The 20,701-nt window shown below is 35.3% G+C and overlaps 1 protein-coding gene across 1 annotated transcript in view; it reads left to right on the forward strand.

Moving 5' to 3' along the window:
• Positions 1-20,701, forward strand: part of CCDC7 (coiled-coil domain containing 7) — a 285,426-nt gene that overhangs the window by 152,094 nt on the left and 112,631 nt on the right. The window contains exons 18-19 of the mRNA XM_061181406.1: positions 8,898-9,008; positions 13,887-13,997. Of these exons, the coding sequence (XP_061037389.1) occupies positions 8,898-9,008; positions 13,887-13,997 (222 nt within the window). The remainder of the gene's footprint in view (positions 1-8,897; positions 9,009-13,886; positions 13,998-20,701) is intronic.

Below are 20,701 nucleotides of genomic sequence, written 5' to 3' on the forward strand. Positions count from 1 at the left end.
CAGAAAACATACTTGGTATGATTTCAGTGTTCTTAAATTTGCTAAGATTTGTTTTGTTACCTATCATATGATCTACTCTGGAGAATGTTCTGTGTGTTCTTGAAAAGCATGTGTATTCTGCTGCTGCTATTGGTGGAATGTTTTGTATATGTCTGTTAGAGCTCGTTGGTCTAATGTATAGTTCAAATTCAATGTTTCCTTATTGATTTTCTGTCTAGATGATCTATCCATTGTTGAAAGTGGTGTATTGAAGTCCCCTACTTCTACAGAAGTATTTTCTCTTTTTTCTCTTCAGATCTGTTAGTATTGCTTAACATGTTTAGGTGCTCTGATGTTGGGAGCATTTATATTTATTGTTTTATTTTCTTGATGAATTGACCCCTTTATCATCATATAATTACCTTCTTTGTCTCTTGTTACAGTTTTTGACTTAAAGTCTATTTTGTCTGATATGAATATAGCTATACCTGCTCCCGTTTGGTTTCCATGTTGCATAGAATGTCTTCTTCATCTTTTCACTTTGAGCTTATGTGTCCTTAAAGATGAAGTGAGTCTCATGGAGGCAGCATGTAGTTGAATCTTGTTTTTGTATTTATCCACTCAGCCACTTTGAACATTTTGATTAGTGAATTTATTCCATTTACATTTAAAATATTTATTGAGAGGTAAGGACTTGCTAATGTTTCTTATTGTTTTCTGGTTATTTTGTATTTCCCATGTTCTTTTCTTCCTCTCTTGCTGTCTCCCTTTGTGAATTAATGATTGTCTGTAGTGGTACACTTTGATTCCTTTTTCTTTATTTTTTATGTATCAACTGTAGGATTTTGCTTGTCATTTTCATGAGGCTTACATAAAACATATTGTAGATATAACAATCTTTTTAAGCTGATAATGTCTTAGCTTTGATTACATATAGAAATGCTACCCTTCTACTACCCCCCAATATTTTATGTTTTTGATGTAACAGTTTACCTCTTTTTGTATTGTATATCCATTATCAAATTATTGTAACTATACTTATTTTTAATAATTTTGTCCTTTAGCTTTCATACTAGAGCTGAGTGATTAACACACCACCATGTTACAGTATTAGAGTTTTCTGAGTTTGCCTATATATCTATCTTTATTAGTGTGTATTATATTTTTATATGTTCATGTGTTACTAATTAGCATTCTTTCATTTCACGTTGAATAACTTTTTTTTAGCATTTCTAATGTAATGCAAGTCTAGTGATGATTGACTTCCTCAGCTTTTGTTTGTCTGTGACAGTCTATCCTTCAGTTTTGACAGATACCTTTACCAGTTAAAATATTGTTGGTTGCAAGTTTTTTTTTTTCTTTCAGAACTTTGAATATATTATCCCACTATCTTCTGGCCCACAAGGCTTCTGCTGTGAAATCCACAGATAGCCTTATGAGGACTCCCTTGTATATGAGGAATTTTTTTTTTCTATTGCTGGTATTAAAATTCTCTCTTTGTCTTTGATTTTAGACAGTTTTATTATAATGTCTTGGAAATGATCATTTGGGGTTGAAATTTTGGGGTGACTTATTAGGTCATTAACCTGGATGTCCAAATCTCTCTCCAGATGGGAAGTTCTCAACCATTACTTTTAAATAAGCTTTCTACCCTTTCTCCCACTCTTCTTCTGAAATTCCGATAATGCATAGATTCTTTTAATGGTATGCCATAGTTCAGGTAGGCTTTCTTCACTCTTTCTTATTCTTTTGTTGTTGTTGTTTTCCTTTTACTGGATAATTTAAAACAATCCATCTTCTACTTCACAGATTTTTTTCTTTAGCTTGATCCATTCTGATGTTGATGCTCTTTATTACATCTTTCATTTCATTAATTGTATTCTTCAGCTCCAGAATTTCTGTTTGATTCTCTACTATGTTTTCTGTCACTCTGTTAAACTTCTTATTTTGTTCATGTGTTGTTTTCCTGATTTTATTGGATTGTCTGTCTGTGTTTTCTTCTGGCTCACTGAGATTCCTTAAAAATTTTTTTGAATTATCCTTCAGGCTAAGTGTAGATATTCATTTCTTTGGGGTTGGTTACTAGAGAATTATTTGTTTCTTTGATGGCGTCATGTTTCCTTGATTTTTCATGCACCTTGGCATCTTGCTTTCCTGGCTTTGCATTTGAATAAGCAGGCACCTCCTTCAGTCTTTACTTATTGGCTTAATGAGAGACATACCTTCATATGTCCAATCTGCTTGGTATTCTGGGGCTTTCTCTAGGGATGTGCCTGCTCCACACTTCTTGTCACATTTTTAGGGAGGGGGAATTCTTAAGATTATATGCCTTCGCTCAGTCCTACAAAGCCAGGCTATGTGCTGACACCCTCCTGTTTGTTTACTTTCCCTAGAGTGGTGCTGAATAATAAAATTTTATGTGCTTCCTCCCAATCTGGCAGAATTGAGGAAGCTTTCTGAACATGCTCACTATCTACAAAGGCTCAATCTTGCTCCCACTGAATGTACACAAAGTGATCCAGCCATGTGATGTGTGTGTGTGTGTGTGTGTGTGTGTGTGTGTGTGTGAGGTGCACTTAGTGTTGATGGTGCCCACGGCAACTTGAGGGTATCCACAGGTGAGGCTTTCCCAGTGGCTTGTGGATGGGCTTCCTGATGATTCCACAAAGTGGTTAGTAGGATTAACATCCCTTTGATGCCTCCAAGAGTCCTGGATGCTGTTCTCCAAGCGCCTCCCTACCTTCTAGTTTTTCAGGACACCTCACCTTTCTGGATAGGGTAAGAAAGAAGTTGGGCTCTTTGGCAGCATCCTGAATAGCTGGGAGAGCCAGTCACTCACTCACATGCTCTCACTTTCTCCCATGGGAGAAATCATAGGCCAAGAAAGTCTCTCTTGGAACTGAGCTTGCTTCCTTGGAGTGATGCAGGTAAAGAGAAACTAGTCTTCTTATCCTCTTTATTACATCAAATCTTGGATTTTTGTTGTTGTAGTGGCTCCGACACTGTGCCGGAACTTCTCTGCTGTACTCCCAGACTTCCACAAAGACACTTTCATCTGTGGGTAATTGTAAAAATTAGTGTCCTTTGGGGAGAAGAGGGTAGAAAAGTCTTATTTTGCCATTTTGATTATATCACTCCTCTGTTTTCTTATTGATATTTGTTTGGATGTTCTATCCATTATTGAAAATGGGTATTGAAATCCACTGTTATTATGTTGCTGTCTCTTTTTCCAATCAGTTGTCAATGTTTGCTTCATATGTTTGGAGGTTCTGATATTGGGTGCACATATATTTATAAGTGTTATATCTTCTTGATGAATTGGCCCTTTTACTATTATATGATGTCCTTCTTTGTATCTTTTGATAGTTTTTGTTTTAAAGTCTGTTTTGTCTGATACAAGTTTTGTCACTCTTTCTCTCACTTAGCATTTTTATGGAATATCTTTTTCATTACTTCACTTTCAGCCTGTTTATGTCTTTAAACATAAAGTTATTTTCTTATAGACGGCATATAGATGGGTCTTTAAAAAAACTGATTCCATTTTTAAAAATTGGTATCTTTATCTGTGTGTGTGTGTGTGTCAAAAATAGGTATCTTTTGACTGGGGAGTGTATTTTTATTTAAAGTCATTATTGATAGGGAAAGATTTACTCTGATCATTTTGTTAATTTTTTTGGTCTCTTTTTAGCTTTCTGTCTCTCTTTTCCTCTCTTGCTCTTTCCTTTTTGTTTTATTGATTTTTTTAAATTTTCATTTTCATTATTTTCTTATTTTTTCCTACATATCTTTTATAGATATGTTCTTTGTGGTTACTATAGGGCTTACATAAAGCATTCTATAGTTATAACAGTCTATTTTATATTGACAACAATTTGATTTCAATTTCACACAATAACTACTGTTTTACTCCCCTCCTTTTAATGTTCTTGTTGTCACAAATTATATCTTTTTTATATTTTGTATTTACTAACATATTTTTATAGTCTATGTTTTGTATACTTTTGTGTTTCTGTTTAGATTCCATTAATTTCAGTTTGAACGACTCTCTCTGGTATTCCTTATAGGGCAGGTCTAGTGGTGATAAGCTCTCAAGCTTTTGTTTATCTGGGAAAGTCTTTATTTTTACTTTGTTTTTTAAGAATTGTTTTGCTGGATATAGTATTATCAGTTGGCAGGATTTTTTTTTCTTTCAGCACTTTTAATATATCATCCCACTCCTTTTTTGTCTTCAGGGTTTCTGCTGAGTAATCTGTTGGTAGTATTGTAGGGGTTCCTTGTATGTGAGAAGTCACTTTTCTCTTACTGATTTCAAAATTCTCTCTTTGTTTTAGACTTCTGATGCTTCGATTATAATGTGCCTTGGTGTGAACTTCTTTAGGTTTCCTTTTTGGAGACATTTAGGTTTCTTCAAATGGGGTATCAATTTTATCTCCCAGATTTGGGGAGTTTTAAGCGATTATTTTCAAATAAACTTTCTGTCCCTTTCTGTCTTCTTCTGAGACTCTGTAATGTGTATACTGGTTTGTTTTATAATGTCCCATTTGTCCTTTCAGTTCTTTACTTTTTCATTTTTATCTTTTTGCTTTCTATGATAGGATAATTTCAAATGACCTGTCTTCAAGTTTGCTGATTCTTTCTTCTGTTTTATCAAATCTCATATTGAACCCCTCTACTGAATTTTAAATTTCAGTTATTGTATTCTTTAGCTCCAAAATTTGTGTGGTGTTTTTTAAAGTATTTTCTTTCTCTTTGTTGAAATACTCATTTTCTTCTTGCAACATTTTACTGAGGTAGTTGAGAGTTTTTATGATGGGCATTTTGAAATCTTTGTCAGGTAATTCATATACATACATTTCTTTAAGATAAGTTTCTGGAGCCTTTTATTGGGCCATGTTTCTTTCTTCTTGTTCCTTGACACTATGTGTTAATGTCTGCACATGTGAAAAATCTACCACCTCTCTACAGACTGGATTCATACAGAGGAAAACCTTCTCCAATCAGCCTGGCTAGAGATTCTGGAGACCTGTCACACCGATTGTGTTGATGTGTCTTCTCTGGACTTGTGTATGTAAATTCTTAATTAGAAGGGGTTCCCTTTTTTACAGGAGTTCATGATCTCTTGCTCCCTCTGGTATCTGTCTGCTGTTCTGCAGACCCTGGGAGCAGCAGCATACCACCCAACTCTTGTTTGTTTGTTGGTTTTGTTTTCAGCAGTCCCCAGGCATGTAGTGTATGTGGAGGCTGGTCAGTGCTCTGAGAGATACAAGACAGATACCAGTCCCTTGGCATAGTTCTTTGAAAAGTCTGAACATTGGACATACATTTGAGTCTTCTCCTTCCTTCCCCAGGGAGAATCTGGGAACTGTTTTCTCAAATGCATTGTTCTGAGCTGGGGAGAGGAGCTTTGACTTTTGAGTGCATACTAGTCTAAACTGTCATCTTTGTTCTTAGTGGTCCCTAAACAACTAGAATATGCTGGGCCCCATTAGTACATCAAGACAGGCAATACAGAAGCTAGGACCTCAGGCATCCCCCTGAAAAGCTGAAATGTGGGTGAATGTTCCAATTCTTTCCCTCCCCAGGAAGAAGCTGGGATTGGGGTGGGGGTGTTGCCTGCTTGTATACTAGCTCATATTGAGTGTATACTCATTGAGTGTATACTAGCTCATATTATCACCTTTGTTCTCAGCAGCTCCCAACCTTGGGCCCTTTCCTCTCAGTGTTGAGATTCAAGCCAAACAGAAACCAGTCCCACAGTAGCCCCCCAAAAGTCTGAACTTTGGACACATGTTTCAGTCCTTTTCTTCACTTCCCAGGGGCAAGCTGGGAGCTGACATTTTCCTCCTGATTAGTGGTGCTGTGATAGGAGGAAGGGTTATTGCTAGAGGACGTCACAAATTTACCTTCTGGCTTCTGTGTTGCTGGTTCATCTTCACCCATTGTGCAGGAACCTCTCACCTGGTCTCTGCATTTCTCACAAAGAGAATTGGTTCTTGTATTGTTGTTGAATTGGTATCTCCAATACCAATGGGGAGGAGAGTCTAGGGTTTTCTGTTCTGCCATCTTCCTGATGTCACTCTCTTGACTTCTTAACTTAAATGTGGCCATGTGATTTTCTTAGGTCAGTGAAGCATGAATCGGTCATGTGTGGAAGCATTAGGGGCCAGTGTGTGCTTCCTTTTCCTTTGCTTTTCCTTTGCTGCTGTGGCTAGGAATGTTGCAGATAGTAAGATTTATATCAGCCCTAGTTCCAAAGTGATAATGTTGAGCAGAACCTCTAGGTAAACTTTAATGAACATGGAGTAGGAAATAGATCTTTGTATTTAAGCCACTGGAATTTTACAGTTGTTTGTTACTTCAACATAATCTCACTTATCTCAGTTTATACAGTTTGCAATGATACAATCATAAATGATATGGCCGATTTTTTGTTCTGTTCTTCTTTAGTTTGGGCATCAGGGTACTGTTAGCATTGTAAAATGAAATGGAGAAAAATGTGTCTTTTTCTAAATTTTCTATAGTTTATATAGCATAGATATTCTGTAATCCTTGATGGTTTCATAGACATTTCCCCTAAAACTCTTTAGCCGTATGACATTTTTAGCAGTAGATTTTCAGTATTTTCCCCTGAGGATATTAGTCTATTCAAGTTTTTTTGCATTTCATTAAATATATTTGGTAGTACATATTTTGTTAGAATGTTATTTACTTTGTCTAGACATATCATTTTTGATACAAAGATATATAAAATATTGTCTTATAATTTTAAAATATCTTCTATTTTCTATAGTTATATTCTTTTTGTATTTCTTGTATTCACTAGAAGAAGTAAAAGTAGTAGTTTAGAGCTCAGGCTCTGGAGCTGAACTTCTTGGGTATGAATTCAAGCTCAGCCAGTTATTAATCATATAACTTTGGTTAAACTAATTACCTTCTCTGTCCCTCAGTTTTCTCATGTACAGATGAAGGAATAATATTTTGTGCTTCAAAGAATCATTTTGATAATTAAGACATAAACTTGAGAACTTAAAGTGGTCCCGGACAGACGTTTTCACAAGTTTCTGATGGAATCCAACGTAGTTCCTTCCCTTTTTAAAAATTTAGCTTTTTACAGAACAATAACAACACTAATAACAATAGTACTGTGTTATTGACAGGCTTCTAATGCTTCTTCAAATCCCAGAGCAATCGTTCTCCTGAAATCAGAGTAGACAGAAATCATGAATTCTAATTCTAACTGGTGAAAAGTGGACTGTGCCCTTGACACTCTCTTCTTTTAAACTTCTAATTAAATTACTTTGTATGATTTTATAACTCATACTATTCTTCTTTTTTTAGTTCTAAGATTATCCTAGCATTAGCAAGTAGGAATTTATCCAAGATAATTACTATGGCTTTATGACATGACCCTAGTACTAGTAGTCATTGAGAAATTCCCTACTGTTTAGTATGACAAGATGTCCCATGCTGTCTTGCACATTTCCTGTCTTGCACATTTCCTGTCTCATAGCTAGAATCGACTGTTTTTCCTAGGAACCTTGATTTTTTTTAATGGGAAATGTTTTTAGAAACCAAGATCTGAAAACTGATTGTGCCCATTGGTACTGGGGTAGCTTTGAGGTACATTGAGCAGTCAGACTAGAAAATACAAATACACGTGTGTGTATATATGTGTATATATATATTTATACACACATACATAAACATATTCGTACATACATATACCTACAAACACACACATGTGCGTATGTGCATGCATATATATACATAGACATATTTAGAAACTATGAGTTTCTTACAGATACTTTCAATTCTAATCTATCCCCTCAAGGCTTGTTCTTGCCTTCTTCCACTTCCTGTGTGCATGTCCCTTCTTTCACAGTGTAAATCCTGACTTTACACAACATCAGCCTATTTACTTGTTTGCTCAATCCTGTAAAACTCTAAAATTGTTTTAGAACTGACTGATTAGCTTATACCATTAGAAAAACAAACCATGTAAAATATTTCATGATTTTATTTCTCTTACCCAAGATTGAGAATGTAGTACTGTATTCATGAGTTAGTTGGATTAGTGCCTTTTTTATTTAAGTTCAGTTGATTTATTTCTTAAGTTGCTTTCATGTTTAGTGCACTCGTCATATCCTTGTTAATATAATTTTTTGGAATATATAGAATATCAACCTACTTTCAAAAGAGACCGAGAGAGAGGGAGAGGGAGAGGGAGAGGGAGGGACGGAGAGAGAGAGAGAGAGAGATCATCTTTTCCTGAATCCCTTCCCCTACATTCCCCAGTTTACCCCTTCTGTTGCAAGTAACCATCTATTATATCGTTTTCTGGTTTATTATTTCTGTATTTCATTTTGTAAATGTAAGTGTCTCTGTTTTTCTTAATTTTCCCCCTTCCCCTTCTTTCTTACCTCAGAGGTAATATGCTAGATATCTGCTTTTTCACTTTTATTTTTCACTTAACATTCTTTCTTGGAAATTCTTTCATGTCGGTTTCTGGAGAACTTTTTCATTCATTTTTACAACTGTATATTTATAGTTTATAGTATATTTCTTAGGTTATTCAAGCAATAGTCTGTGAATATTTAGGTGGTTTTGAATATTATGCAATTACAAATGATGCTCTGATAAGTAACTTTGTGCATATGTGTCTTCATTGTTTGGCCTATGATTGTAACCTAAAGTATAAATAACCCAAGAAGACTAGAGACTAATAGAAATATATTCAAAACACTCATTAAAACTTTTCTCACAATTTTCATGTCATATCTAGCATTATGGTAATTTATTTTTAACTTTATCAAAATGAAAGAGAATTCTGCTGTACACTTGTATAAAGTTGAAGTTTAGGTATTTCACAATAGATATATTTTTTCTATTCAGTGGACTAAATGCATTTTTTGCTGTAGGTTATGATGAAGCATCAGATGAAAAGCTTATGCTTAACCATCAGGATTCAGTGTCAAAAACCCAAACACAAGTAAAGAAACAAAGAACTCTCAAAAGGGAAAGACTCTCTAGTAAGTACAATAATCATAAATAACTTCATATTATTTTAAATTAAACTCATCAGAAGATCTTTTTTCTTTGCTTCCTGAAGATATATCTCAGCATATATTTTGCAGAAATTTTACATGTTGATTTAAAGTATGAATACCCTAAGACAACTAGAGAGCAAAACTGAAATTATTGATACAATTTGGTTGGAATTTCTGATCATAAGACTATTTCATTCTCAATATCCATTAAGGGCAATAATAGGTCAATAGTTGTCTCACTAAGGCTGCGTACCTTTCAGCCAACCTGGGAAATTTCTGCTCCAAAAGATCAGTGGGTGCCTCTGACCTATGTCAGTGTCTTTTTGCTATAGGCTTTGATGGGTGAAAAGAGGTCAGTAACTTAAAAACCAAATGGGGATCAGATGGGTCCGAGGGAAGGCAGCCTGAATGGCCTGTTGGAAGTCCTCCAGAGCATCCTGTTGGTTGGGTCTCCACTCAGAGGTAATAGCCTTTATGCTAACCCCACAGATATGTGCCATCAAACCCCTGTGGGCAGAATGCAAATGTGTTAGTAGTCAAAGAGTCCCATCAATATTCAGACTTTTTTTTTAATAATTTGGGGAAGGGAGGGCCAAAAGATATGCAAACATCTCCTCTGGAGTAAGATTTTTATCTGCTACCCTGGAATTTCACTTGGATACTAAGTCCTTGTCTATATTAATGACCCAGCCATGTTGCCCCATATGGATCAACAGGGTGTGCAGTCCTGTGGGATGGTGCCTTTGCCTAGGCCCACCAGAAGGATGTCATCAATATAGTAGAAAGCTATTATTCCCTCTGTGAGTGGGACTTTTTCTAAGTCATGCTCTATCCATTGAAGATAAGCAGATGGGGAATTTAGGGAGCCCTGTGGAAGGACATTAGTGGCATATTTCAATTAATTCTACATAAGGGTAAACTGATCCTGGTCATTTGCATGAAGAAGGATGCTGAAAAGAGAGTTCAAGTTGTTGGTTGCTGTATACCGAGTTCCTTCACCTTGGGCAATAGCTTCTATGACAGTCACAATTCCAGTGCCAGGTTGGTACTAACACTCTGTGCAGCCTTAATCACTTAGTCTGTAGGCACCTGACGTTTTGTGCACAGGCCTATTAAATGGAGAAATAGTCTATGGAATTTGCTGGCTTCTTTAAGCTCAGCAACAAGGGCAGTTATTTCTTTTTTACACCCAGGGAGTCAGTATTGTTTTTGGTAGATATGGGCACTAGGTTCTGGTAGTTGGGTCACTCAAGATCTTCCACCTGCCCCATTAAAATATCCTCACTGCAGCAAATCCCGTCACAACATGAGAGTGAATGCAAGTGGTGGGTCACGTAAATAATACATCTATACCGACAATATATTCAGTAGTAGAGGCCATAACAATGCACTGTACGGTAGTGTGGCCTGGAAAAGGTTTCTGTTTGTGGTGGTGGCCCCAAACCAGAAAGCATTATCTGTTTTCCCCTCATCCTGGTGCCAGGGCTTGTGGGGATTACAGTTGTCAGTGTACCGCCATCCAAAAGGCCCAAGAAATGTAATTCTCTCCTGCCTGCAATTTGTACTGGAATAGGCCCTCATATATCTTCACTGGGGATGTAGGTACCTTGGTATAACCCTATCTTGTTTTTTATTTTTGAAAGCTGTGATCAGGGTAAGTGTATGCGGAGTTCTTTGATCCATCTCAGAATTCACTGATAAAGGTAGTGAGAATAGCACTTGCATTATTCATAGTGGCCACCACAAAGTGGACCGTAATGGGGCTACATGTTGGGTCCTCATGGCCCATCATCTAACAATGAGTACCTTGGTGGAGAGCACTAATTTACTGCTTTGAGACCCCACTGTATGGTAATCAGGCCCATAGATTTTTAGGTAAGGTCATTGCCCATAACATCCAGTAGAGGGAGCATTATTACCATTTTTACATCACTTTTTCTTTCTGGGCAGCAATTTCTGCATGCCTGAAAATTTGCCAATTAGGATCTGACTGTATCACAACTGACTGATACAACTTATGAGGAAATTTGATTGAGCTTGATAACCAATAGGATTCACAAAAGTGAACTTAGAAACCTGAGTCTGGTAAGACCCAAGTCTAAGTTCTCTCCAGGTCACTGGGCAAGGTGATTCCAAAGTCCTATACATTCTTTTATATTAAAGGCATGAGTCTCGATGTCAGGGCTTAGAACTAACAATAGTCATAGAGTATAACTCAGCTTTCAGGGTCTCTGATGACTTTTAGGTCTGTCTCTGGAGAACCATAACCATTAGCTAGGGAATTGTTTCCCTAGCTCTCTTAAGAGTCCCTCTGTTAGATCTCTAATTTGACTCAGCAGTGGAACTTGACCAGAGTTTGGAGGCTAAAGTGAAGGTCCAATGTTCCCTTCAAACTGAAAGTCTTATTTAACAATTTGTGAGAACTTTGTAAGAGTGCTCTGTGGCCTCCACCAGCACTTTCTGAGACTCACTGGCTAAGTGTCCCGTTGGATCCTCACACTCTTGCAGTTGATCCATTTGCTCAGTCTAAGAGTGGCCCAAATCTTCTCTAACACCTCCTAAAAGTGCTTTGTAGGATCTACAGGGATTTTACTTTTTCAGAAAAGCATTATGTTGATCACTTTGCTCACTGTACCAGTTTCTCAGAGAGCTAGAGAGCTGCCGGTTGTCAAGTTGGCCAATTAAGATAACAAACTAAACAAAGTAAAATTCGGCCTTTTTTCACTTACTCTGATAGTATAAGCAAGCATCTAAACAGAAAAGGGCTGAAGCTCTACCAGTCTTCCACTTTCCCCACAGAACAGCGCTGGGCAAGGGTCAGGTGTATCATTATAGACAGGAGAGAGTGGGGGCAACATCTCACTGCCCCAAACAAAAGGCTCCTGCTGTTTTAAGGACGCTGGGCCCAGGGGAAGAACGAGGAGGCAGAGTTTGGAGCAGATAAGTACTTTACACCGAATCAGACTGAGAACAGTGTCTTCCAGGTCTATCTTTAAGGTGGCGTAGGTAGAGGCATCTGAAAAGTACAGGTTCAGTACATCTGAACCTCTGAATGGAGGTTTCTAGGCCAGAATGCAGATAAATTTAAGATCATGGTCATCTGGAAGTGGAGGTTAAGGGTCAGCCTGACTGCAGCTACTTCTAGTGCCTGCAGTGTATACATCAAGTCAGTGTGGGGTTGGAAGCTTTCCCCTATAAGAATTGCCAGGTAGGTTTGTAATTGCTTATGGGGCTGAAAGATCATATACCGGGTTTTGACTTGCAGTTGGAACCTCAGTGTATGTATACACACACACACACACGCACACATTCATACGTACCTATACCTACTTACAAATAAAAGTGAACATATATATGCATAAACACATACATAGGCATATTTAGAAATTATGAGTTCTTACAGGCACCTTCAATTCCAGTTAATACCCTTAGGGCTTGTTTGTGCCTTCCTTCGTTTTATATGTGGATGTCCTTCCACAGTGAGAATCCTGACTTTGAGCAACATCAACACATTTATATATTTACTCCATCCTATAATACTTCTAAAATTGTTTCACAGTCACTTAGCTGATACCACTAGGGAAAGAAACTACTAAAATTTTTGTGATTTTTTTTTTTTTTCGCCTCCCACGGTCTTGCCTAAGACTGAGAGTATATGTCAAATACTGTTGATGACCTACTTGGATTTGTGCTTATTTTTTCCTGCAGTAGGTTCATTAAGGTTGTTTCCAACGTTAGTCTTTTTATTTTTTACTTTAGTTTTATTTTTGGAATATGTAAAACATGAACCTTTTCTAAAAGTGATAAATATGCAAAAAATATATATAAAGCATCATTCCTTTCTTATTCCTTCCCTACATTCCTTAGTCCTCACCCTCCTTTAGTAGGTATCCAACTAAATTGTTTTTTGGTTTGTCTTTTCTGTGTTTCATTGAAAAAATAACTTTTTTTCCTCTTCATGTATTTCTTTCTTATGTCCCTTTCTTTCACAAAAGGTGAAAAAGATAGCATGCTAGATATTCTTTATTTCAGTTTTTTTTTCATTTAATGTTGCCTCCTAGAAATCCCTCCAATTCGTTTTATAGAGATCTTTTGCATTTCTTTTGCAGCAGTAGGTACACTTGTTTATACTACATCATATACCATAATTTATACTTTACCGTAGTTTATAATATATACTTTAATTTATTCAACCAATCTTCTATGCTTATATATTCTGCTGATTTTAGCTATTTTGCAATTACACATAATACTGTAATGAAAAACTTGTACTTACACATTTTCTTTTTTTTTTTAAGAAGTCAACATAGGTTTGTTTTTTCTTAACATCTTTATTGGAGTATAATTGCTTTACAATGGTGTGTTAGTTTCTGCTTTATAACAAAGTGAATCAGCTATACATATACATATATCCCCATAACCCCTCCCTCTTGCGTCTCCCTCCCACCCTCCCTATCCCACCCATCTAGGTGGTCACAAAGCACTGAGCTGATCTCCCTGTGCTATGCGGCTGCTTCCCACTAGCTATCTATTTTACATGTGGTAGTATATACACATTTTCATTGTTTGGCCTATAAATATGTATTTACCTAAAGTATAAATAACACAAGAAAACTAGAGACTAATATAAAACATATTTGATGCCTAGGAATATTTATGAAACACTGAGACTGTTTCAACATACATCTATCAAAAATGATCTCACAATTTTCATGTGGATCTAGCATTGTGGCAATTTACTTAAAACTTTATAAAAATGAGAGAAGATGCTGCTGCATAATTATTATAAATTTGAAATTAGAGATTTCACAATAAATCTATTTTCCCATTTAAGTGGAGTAAATGTATCTCTTTTTGTAGCTCACGATAAAGTACCAGATAAAAAGCTTATGCATGAGAATCAAGATTCAGTGTCAAAAATCCAACAGCAAGTAAAGAAAGAAAGAAATCTCGGAAGGGAAGGACACACTAGTAAGTATGATAATTATAATTTTTAAATATTTTAAATTAAACTCATCAAATGATCTTTTTTGTTTGGTTCATGAATATGTATTTGGGCATATATTTTATTTTATTTTATTTTTTAAATTAAATTAAGTCAATTTATTCATTTTTAATTTTTTGGCCTCGCTGCGTGGCATGTGGGCTCTTAGTTCCCCAACCAGGGATCAAACCCGTGCCCCCTGCAGTGGAAGTGCAGAGTCTTAACCACCGGACCAGCAGGGAAGTCCGGGACATATATTTCATAGAAAATTTCCACTTTGACCTAAAGTGTTAATACCCTAAGATAATTAGAGAACAGAAACAAAAGTATTGATACCTTTTGATTGGGATTTCTAGTACTAAGATTATTTTAAGGCCTTGGGTTATGTACTCAGTATGATTCAATAACAGACCATCAACTGACTCTTAAAGGGTGTACCCTTCTGAGCTCTCTCCAGGAGATTTGGGTCTGTAAGTTCAGCAGTTGACTCTGACCTGTCTGTGGCAGTGTCCTTTAGTCATAGCCTATAGTAGGTGAACAAAAGGGTGCCGAGACCTATAACTCAAACAGAAAATGTGGATCACAGGGACCAAGGGGAAAGGTCAAATTCAATGTCATGAGATTTTCCCATATGTTTTCTTCAAGAAATTTTATAGTTTTAGGTCTTAAGTTTCAGTCTTTAACCCATTTTGAATTAATTTTTATGTATGATGTAAGGTAAGCATCCAACTTTATTGTTTTACATGTAGATATCAGTTTATTCAACTATTTCTTGCAGACACTGTTCTTTCCCCTTTGATTGGTCTTGACACCCTTATTAAAGGTCATCAACTATACGTGTGAGGGTCTATTTCTAAGCTCTTTAATCTATTCCATTGGTCTATATGTCTGTCTTTATGCCCCTACCACACTATTTTGATTACTTGTGCTTTGTAATAAGTTTTGAAATTAGTAAATGCTAGACCTATAAATTTGTTATTCTTTTTCAAGATTTTTTTGGCTATTTGGGACCCTTTGAGATCCTGTATAAACTTTAGCATGGATTTTTCTATTTCTTCTGCAAAAAATGCACTTGGATTTTCATAGGGATTACACTGAATCTGTAGATTGCTTTGGGTAGTACTGAGACCTTAACTATATTAAGTTTTGAAATCCAGGAACATGGGATGTTTTTCCATTTATTTGTCTCTTCGTTAATTTCTTTCAGCAGTGTTTTTTTAAATTAATTTTTATTGGAGTATAGTTGCTTTACAATGTTGTATTAGTTTCTACTCTACAGAAAAGTGAATCAGCTATACGTATATATATATCCCCTCCTTTTTGGATTTCCTTCTCATTTAGTTCACCACAGTACATTTAGTAGCGTTCCCTGTACTATACAGTAGGTTCTCCTTAGTTATCTATTTTATACATAGTATCAATAGTGTATATATGTCAATCCCAATCTCCCAATTCATCCCATCCCCTTCCTTTCCCCCTTGGTATCCATACGTTTGTTCTCGAGTCTGTGTCTCTGTTTCTGCTTTGCAAGTAAGATCGTCTATACCATTTTTCTAGATTCCACATATACGCGTTAATATATGATATTTGTTTTTCTCTTTCTGGCTTCACTTCCATGTTCTGGCTATCGTCAATAGTGCTGCAGTGAACATTGGGGTGCATATAGCTTTTTGAATTATGTTTTTCTCTGGGTATATGCCCAGTAGTGGATTGCTGGGTCATATGGTAGTTATATTTTTAGTCTTTTAAGGAACCTCCATACTGTTCTCCATCATGGCTGTATGAATTTACATTCCCACCAACAATGCAAGAAGGGTTCCCTTTTCTCCACACCCTCTCCAGCATTTATTGTTTGTAGATTTTTTGATGATGGCCATTCTGACCAATGTGAGGTGATACCTCATTGTAGTTTTGATTTGCATTTCTCTAATAATTAGTGATTTTGAGCATCTTTTCATTTGTTTGTTGGCCATCTGTATGTCTTCTTTGGAGAAATGTCTATTTAGGTCTCCATTTTTTGATTGGGTCATTTTTTTGATATTGAGCTGCATAAGCTGTTTGTATATTTTGGAGATTTATCCTTTGTCAGTTGCTTCGTTTACAAATATTTTTTCCCATTCTGAGTGTTGTCTTTTCGTCTTGTTTATGGATTCCTTTGCTGTGCAAAGGTTTTAAGTTTAATTAGGTCCCATTTGTTTATTTTTGTTTTTATTTCCATTTCTCTAGGAGGTGGGTCAAAAAAGATCTCACTGTGATTTACGTCAAAGAGTGTTCTGCCTATGTTTTCCTCTAAGAGTTTTATAGTGTATGGCCTTACATTTAGGTCTTTAATCCATTTTGAGTTTATTTTTGTGTTATGGTGTTAGGGAGTGTTCTAATTTCATTCTTTCACATGTAACTGTCTGTTTTCCCGGCACGACTTATTGAAGAGGCTGTCTTTTCTCCATTGTATATTCTTGCCTCCTTTGTCATAGGTTAGGTGACCATAGGTGCGTGGGTTTATCTCTGGGCTTTCTATCCTATTCCATTGATCTATATTTATGTTTTTGTGCCAGAACCATGCTGTCTTGATTACAATGGCTTTGTAGTATAGTCTGAAGACAGGGAGCCTGATTTCTCTGGCTCCGTTTTATTTTATTTTTATTTTTTTACTGTTTCTTTTTTTTCTGGGTCTGTTTTTCTTTCTCAAGATTGCTTTGGCTATTTGGGGTCTTTTGTGTTTCCATACAAATTGCAAAATTTTTTGTTCTAGTTCTGTGAAAAATGCCATTGGTAATTTGATAGGGATTGCATTGAATCTGTAGATTGCTTTGTGTAGTATAGTCATTTTCACATTATTGATTCTTCTAATCCAAGAACATGGTATATCTCTCCATCTGTATCGTCTTTGATTTCTTTCATCAGTACTTTATAGTTTTGTGTGCACAGGTCTTTTGCCTCCTTAGGTAGGTTTATTTAGCAGTGTTTTATAGTTTTCAGTGTATGTGCCTTTTGCCTCCTTGGTTAAGTTTATTCCTACATATTTTATTATTTTTGATGAATTGTTTTCATAGTTTACTTTTCATATTGTACATTAATAGTTTATAAAAATGTAACTGATTTTTACATGTTGATTTTGTATGCTGAAACTTTGCTGAATTCATTTATTAATTCTCATGGGTTTTTTTTGTGTGTGTATGCATGTGTGAATCTTTAGGGTTTTCTATGTATAAGGACATTTTATCTATGAACAGATAATTTTACTTCTTCCTTTCTAATTTTTATATCTTGTATTTCTTTTTTTGCCCAGTTGCTGTTGTTAGGAATTCTGGTACTATATTGAACAGAAGTGGTGAGAGTGGGCATCCTTGCCTTATTTTTGATCTCAAAGGAAGTTTTTAGTTTTTCACCATTGAGTGTGATGTTAGGTGTGGACTTTGCATATATAGTCTTTATTATATGTGGGTATTTTTCTTTTAATCTTAGTTTGTTGAGTGTTTTGTTTAATCATAAAAGGATGTTTAATTTTGTTAAATGCTTTTTCTGTATCAGTTGAGATGGTCATGTGTGGTTTTTTTTTTCCTTCATGCTATTAATGTGATGTGTCACATTAATTGATTTTCATGTATTAAATCAACCTTGCATTCCAGGAATAAATCCCACTTGGATGTGGTATTTAATCCTTTTAATGAGCTCTTGAATTCTATTTGCTAGTATATTGTTGAGTTTTGCATCTGTGTTTATCAGGGATACTGGCCTGTAATTTTCCTTTCATATAATCCCTTTGTCTGCCTTTGGTATCAGGTTAATACTGGCTTCATAGAATGAGTTTAAAAGTTTTCCTATTCATTTTTTTGGATGAGTTTGATGAGGACTAGTGTTAATTTTGTTGTTGTTGTTAATGTTTGGTAGCATTCTGCAGTGAAGTTGTCTGGTCCTGGGTTTCTACCTGTCAGGAGGTTTTTGATTACTGATTTAATCTACTAGTTACCATTCTTTCAGATATTCTGTTTATTCATGATTCAGTTAGTAGGTTGTGTTTCTTAGAATTCATCCATTTTTTTCTAGGTATTTCAGTTAGTTGGCATACAGTTGTTCATAATGTTCTCTTATAATAATTTTTATTCCTGTGGCATTGGTTGTAATGCCTCTTCTTTCATTTCTTATTTAATTAGTTGAGTCTTTTCCCTTTTTCTTAGCTAATCTAACTAAATGTTTTCAATTTCGTTGGTCTTTTCAAAAAACCAACTCCTGGTTTTATTAACTTTCTTTATTGTTTTTCTCTTCTCTGTTTCACTTACCTCTGCTCTAATCTTTATTATTTCCTTCCTTCTGCTAGCTTTGGGTATAGTTTTATCTTCTTTTTCTAGCTCCTTGAGTTGTAAAGTTAGGTTGTTTATTTGAGATCTTTCTTCTTTTAATGTAAGCATTCATAGCTATAAATTTCCCTCTTAGCACTGCTTTCATTGCATTGCATATATTTTGTTATGTTGTGTTTTCATTTTCATTTGTCTCAAGATAATTTCTAATTTCTCTCGTAATTTCTACTTTGACCCATTGGTTTTTTTGAGAATATATTTTTATATTTCCCACATATTTGTGGATTTTCAAGTGTTTCTGCTACTATTAATTTCTAGTTTCTTTTCATTGTGATCAGAAAAGTTATTTTGTGTAATATCAGTATCCTGGAGAATGTTCCATGTGTACTTGAGAAAAATGTATTCTGATGTTGTTAGGTGGAGTTTTTTTTGCATATATCTATAATGTCCAATTGGACTATAGTGTTGTTCAAATCCTCTAATTTTCTTATTGATCTTTTTTCTGGTTGTTCTTTCCATTATTGAAAATGAAGTATCGAAGTCTCCTACAATTTTTGTTTTATGGTCTATTTTTCCATTCAATCTGGTTAATGTTTTCTTCATGTATATAGGAGTTCTCATGTCTGATGAATATATGTTTATATATATAAACACTATAATGTTTATATTTATATTTATAATGTTACATTTTCCTGGAGAATTGACCTTTTTATTATTATATAATGTCTTACTTTGTCTCTTTAACAGGTTTTGACTAAAGTCTTCTGTCTGATATTATAGTATAGCCATCACTATTCTCTTTTGGTTACCATTTGCATGGAGTATCTGTTCCCGTCCTTTCACTTTCAGTCTGTATATGTCCTTAGACCTAAGTGAATCTCTTGTAGACAGCATTATAGGTGGGTCTTATTTTTTATACGTTCAGCTACTCTGTGTCCAGGGAGTTTAACCCACTTACATTGGTAGGTTGTGTGTTTCTAAGAATTTATCCATTTCTCTAGGTTATCCAACTAGTTGGCATACAATTGGATAAGAAAGGACTTACTTTTGCCATTTTGTTAATTTTTTCCTGTATGTCTCATAATTTTTTGCTCCTCATTTCCTATTTTACTTTATTCCTTTGTCTTTCATTGATTTTTTTTTGTAGTGACATGCTTTAATTCTCTTCTCATTTATTTCCTTTTGTGTATTAGTCTTCTCAGGCTGCCATAACTGAAAGCCATAGACAGGGTCACTTAAAAAACAAAAAACAGAAAATTATTTATTACAGTTCTGTAGGTGAAGTCCAAAATCTAGGTGCCAGTAAGTTAGATTTCATTCTGAGATGTCTTTTCTTGGCTCATAAGTGTCCACCATCTATTGTGTACCCACATGACCTCTTCTTTGTGTGCAAATGGAGAGAGAGAGATAGAGAATGAAAGCTCAGGTGTCTCTTTTTATTAGGGCAATAATCACATCAGATCAGGGTCTTACCCTTATGATGTCATTTAACCTTAATTACTTCCCTCCCCCCATCTCCAAAACCATCACATTGGAGGTTAGGGCTTCAACATATGAATTTTGGGGGATACAAACATGTATCCATAACATGAATAGTCTATAAATGTTTTCGTTGTGGTTACAATAATCTATTTTATACTGGTAACAAGTTAACTTCAAACACATACATACTTCAGTCACTAAACTGTACTCCTTTAAAGCTCTTTCCCCTCACTTTATTTATTGGTGTCACAAATTACATCTTTGTATATTGTGTGCCCATTAACATAGATTTATAGTTATTTTATGCTTTTTCTCCTAATTCTGTGTAAGAATTAAAAGGGAAGTTATGCATCAAAATTTCAGTAATATAGGTTTCTACATTTGTCCATATATTTACCTTAACCAAAACCTTTATATTATCATACAGTTTCATGATGCCATCTAATATCCTTTCATTTCAACTTGAAAGACTTCCTTTAGTATTTCTGGCAGAGTAGGTCTAGTGGTATGAACTCCATCAGCTTTTGTTTATCTGTGAAAGTCTTAATTTCCCCTTCAGTTTTGAAGGACAGTTTTGCCAAATATCATATGCTTGGTTGACAGTTTTTTTCTTTTGGCACTCTGAAAGTATCATCCCACTGTATTATGGCCTGCAAGGTTTCTGAGAAATTCATTTATAATCTTATAGAGGCTCCCTTGCACATAACAAATTGTATTTCTCTTGCCTCTTTTAAGATTTTCTCTTTTTCCTTGACTTCTGACAGTTTGACTACATTGTGTTTCGGTGTTGGTCTCTTTGGGTTTTTCCTATTTGGAGTTTATAAAGCTTATTGAATTTGTATATCCATTTCTTTTTTAAATTTGGCAAGTTTTGTCATTTCTTCAAATAAACTCTCTGCTCCCTTTTTTCT

This window comes from Eubalaena glacialis, chromosome 2 (assembly GCF_028564815.1).
Source record: "Eubalaena glacialis isolate mEubGla1 chromosome 2, mEubGla1.1.hap2.+ XY, whole genome shotgun sequence".
In the NCBI taxonomy this organism is placed as follows: Eukaryota; Metazoa; Chordata; class Mammalia; order Artiodactyla; family Balaenidae; genus Eubalaena; species Eubalaena glacialis.